Source organism: Carlito syrichta, unplaced genomic scaffold, assembly GCF_000164805.1.
Source record: "Carlito syrichta isolate Samal-C Ts95f unplaced genomic scaffold, Tarsius_syrichta-2.0.1 Scaffold303113, whole genome shotgun sequence".
Lineage (NCBI taxonomy): Eukaryota > Metazoa > Chordata > Mammalia > Primates > Tarsiidae > Carlito > Carlito syrichta.
The window spans coordinates 453860-456633 of record NW_007247209.1 but is presented as its reverse complement, the minus strand read 5'-3'; the positions used below and the strand labels follow the sequence as shown (position 1 = coordinate 456633).

General features: G+C 55.8%; 1 protein-coding gene across 1 annotated transcript in view; it reads left to right on the top strand.

Moving 5' to 3' along the window:
• Positions 1-2562, top strand: part of ERFE (erythroferrone) — an 8053-nt gene extending 5491 nt beyond the window's left edge. Inside the window, exons 4-6 of the mRNA XM_008057734.2 lie at positions 6-72; positions 1105-1183; positions 2369-2562. Coding sequence (XP_008055925.1) covers positions 6-72; positions 1105-1183; positions 2369-2467 — 245 coding nt within the window. The 3' untranslated portion in view covers positions 2468-2562. The remainder of the gene's footprint in view (positions 1-5; positions 73-1104; positions 1184-2368) is intronic.
• Positions 2563-2774: the final 212 nt, after the last annotated feature.

Here is a 2774-nt window from a genome sequence, read left to right as displayed (position 1 = left end):
GCGGGGGCCGCTGCGCCCTCGGGACCGCCTGCGCCTGCTCATCTGCATCCAGTCCCAGTGCCAGCGCAACACGTGAGTGGGCCTGCCCGGTCCCGGATCCCACATTTCTGGGGATTCTGGATTCTGCATTTCTGGGAGTTCCTAGGGGGTATGATGCTGGTGCATGGACCACACGTAGAGCAGCCAGGCCAGTGTCCAGGAGGCTCTATCAAAAGACTGCAAGGCCAGGCACCAGCTCGGCCTCCCCAGCTCGCGGTTCCCACATCCTGCTCATCCTTACTGCCACCGTGACCTGGGTGGCCCCAATACCTCCTTCCCTGTCTCCCCTTCGTACTTCCGTCCGCATCAGGCCTTCCCTTTACAGCAGCCAGGGCCGTTCATATCATCAGCTACACTCCCTGCCCAAATTCTCCAACTCTTTCCCAGGACATACCGAGGCCTGGCTCCTTTCAACCTCCTTCTTTCTGTCTCTCTCGTTCAGGGGCCTGAGACACCAGTGACTTTCCCAAGAGGTGCCTCCTGGGTGCAGTCTGGAAGCCCCCTCTTCAGTCATTCTCCTAACCCTCCCTGTGAACTTTCTTCCCTATGATGATGTCAGTTACTTGTGCTGGTGTCCCCACCTGCCTGCACCATCTGGTCCATGAGGACAGTCACTATCAGCTGTCTTTGTTTTCACTTTACCCTACGGGAGCCCATGCACAGAGCAGGTGCTCTGCATATACTTGGAGAAGACATGAATGAATGAAGTCCAAAACGTCTTAGTCTGGCTTAACACCTGGGACACATTGGCCTGAACTAGCCACCTGCTGCTATACCTCTACCTCCATCTTTACCAGCCAATGTCCTCTTTCCTGTCAAAGCCAGGACTCTGCTGCCCCTTGTTTGGCTCTGATCTTGCCTTCCCTGGTACCTTAAGTGTGGCCTCAGCTGTGTCTTTCCTCCTCTTGGGGACCCGATTGAGACACCTTCTCTACCAGAAGACCTGACTAGGACTAGGCACTTTGCTGGGCATGGTGTTGGCTGCTAGGATGATGGTGATGCATTGTGGGGGAAGCCGCTGGGGTCTTGGAGGACAGGCTGACCCTTTATCTGTCTTGGCCACAGCTCCCTGGAGGCCGTCATGGGGCTAGAGAGCAGCGGCGAGCTCTTCACCATCTCAGTGAATGGTGTCCTGTATCTGCAGGTGTGTGGGGCAGGCTTGGGTGTGGAGGGGCACTGCTGGGCATAGAAGGGTCCTGGCAGGTGCTCAGGATCACTGGAGTACCTTCAGACTCCAGGCCTGGGAGAGGTTCTAAGACACACTCAAGCACTTGACTTGGTCTAGGCAGTGCCAGGCTTCAAGTCCAGATCATCCTTCTCCAAATCCAGCTCTTCGCCCAGGGACATCTATCCTCTTGAGCTGGAGCTGCTACTCTGCTCTGCAGTCTCCAGTTTTCAGACTTCCCAGGCATGTCATTTTGAGGCTGGAAACTCGCAGCTGCCATATGCCCACTGCAGGGACCTGGTGGAGAGAGGGAATGGAGGTCAGTTTTCTGCCCCAGGTTGTTAGGATACCTGGGCTTCCCCAAATGACCATCTCTTTCTGGCACTGTGGGGTTAGGCAAGTGGCAGAGAAACTGATATAAAGGTGGGTTTACTAAAACAAAAATTTAAGTGCAGGTGTGTGGAGTAACAGTTGCTGTTTAATTCTGCCAGTGCTTTGGGGAAAGCAGTGCTATTCTTCCCGATTTGCCCCAGCTTACACAGCTGAGCCAGGGCTGGAGGCCAAGCTGTCTGGCTGGAGGTGGCTCTGTGGTTACTGAAAGGCACTTAGGGGTGCCACACAGGTTGCTTAGTGAACTCAAGTGGTCCGTGTGCCACCTGGATCCTGATAAGATGCAGGTTGCAGTGGGTCCCTAGATTCTGCATTTCTGGGAGTTCCTGGGAAGTGTGATGCTGGTGCATGGATCACATGTAGAGCAGACAGGCCAGTATCCACAGATGGCTCTATCAAAAGACTGCAGGGCCAGGCCTGTGGAGGAAGGGTTGCCTCCCACCTGTCTTGGAGCCCTTATGGGTTCCAAGAGAATCCTTGCAGCCAAGAAGCCAGTTGGACTCTTAAAGCATTTTCTGGTTGAGCCGGGGCTCCCTCCCACACATAAGCCGTAGAGTGCTGGGGAGAAAGCACTGGGGTGAGAGGTGCTGGATTGAGTGCAAGACCTACTGAACCCTTGCTCTGCGACTTTGGGCAGGCCACATCCTTCTCTGGGCCTGGGGCAGGGTGGGCAGAAGGGAGTGTAGCTGGCTAGCCCCAGGGTGCCTCTCCAGGCTGTCAGGATCTGCTGGTATGGGGGCCAGTGTGAAGTCTGACACGTGCCCTTTCCTGCAGATGGGGCAGTATACCTCTGTCTTCTTGGACAACGCCAGTGGCTCCTCTCTCACGGCACGCAGCGGCTCCCACTTCAGTGCTGTCCTCCTGGGTGTGTGAGAAGCCACCACAGGCCCTTCCTCTCACTGGGCAAATGGAGCAGGGGTCTGACCAGTGTCTAGGCAGTGTCGGAGTGACAACGGCCACACGCAGGAATCTCACCTGGAACTCTGCCCACAATGGCCACTGCAGGTCAGCCCAGACAGCCACTACAGGCCAACCTGCAGAGATGGTGCACAAGCCAGTGGTCCCAGAACCGGGAGTAATTTCAGGATGCCCTTTTAAGAGTTAAAAAGTTGTCTTGGGCTGTTATCTAGGAGATAGCTGGAGTGCCCAGGGGTGCCTGCTTTGTCCCCAGTTGCAGACC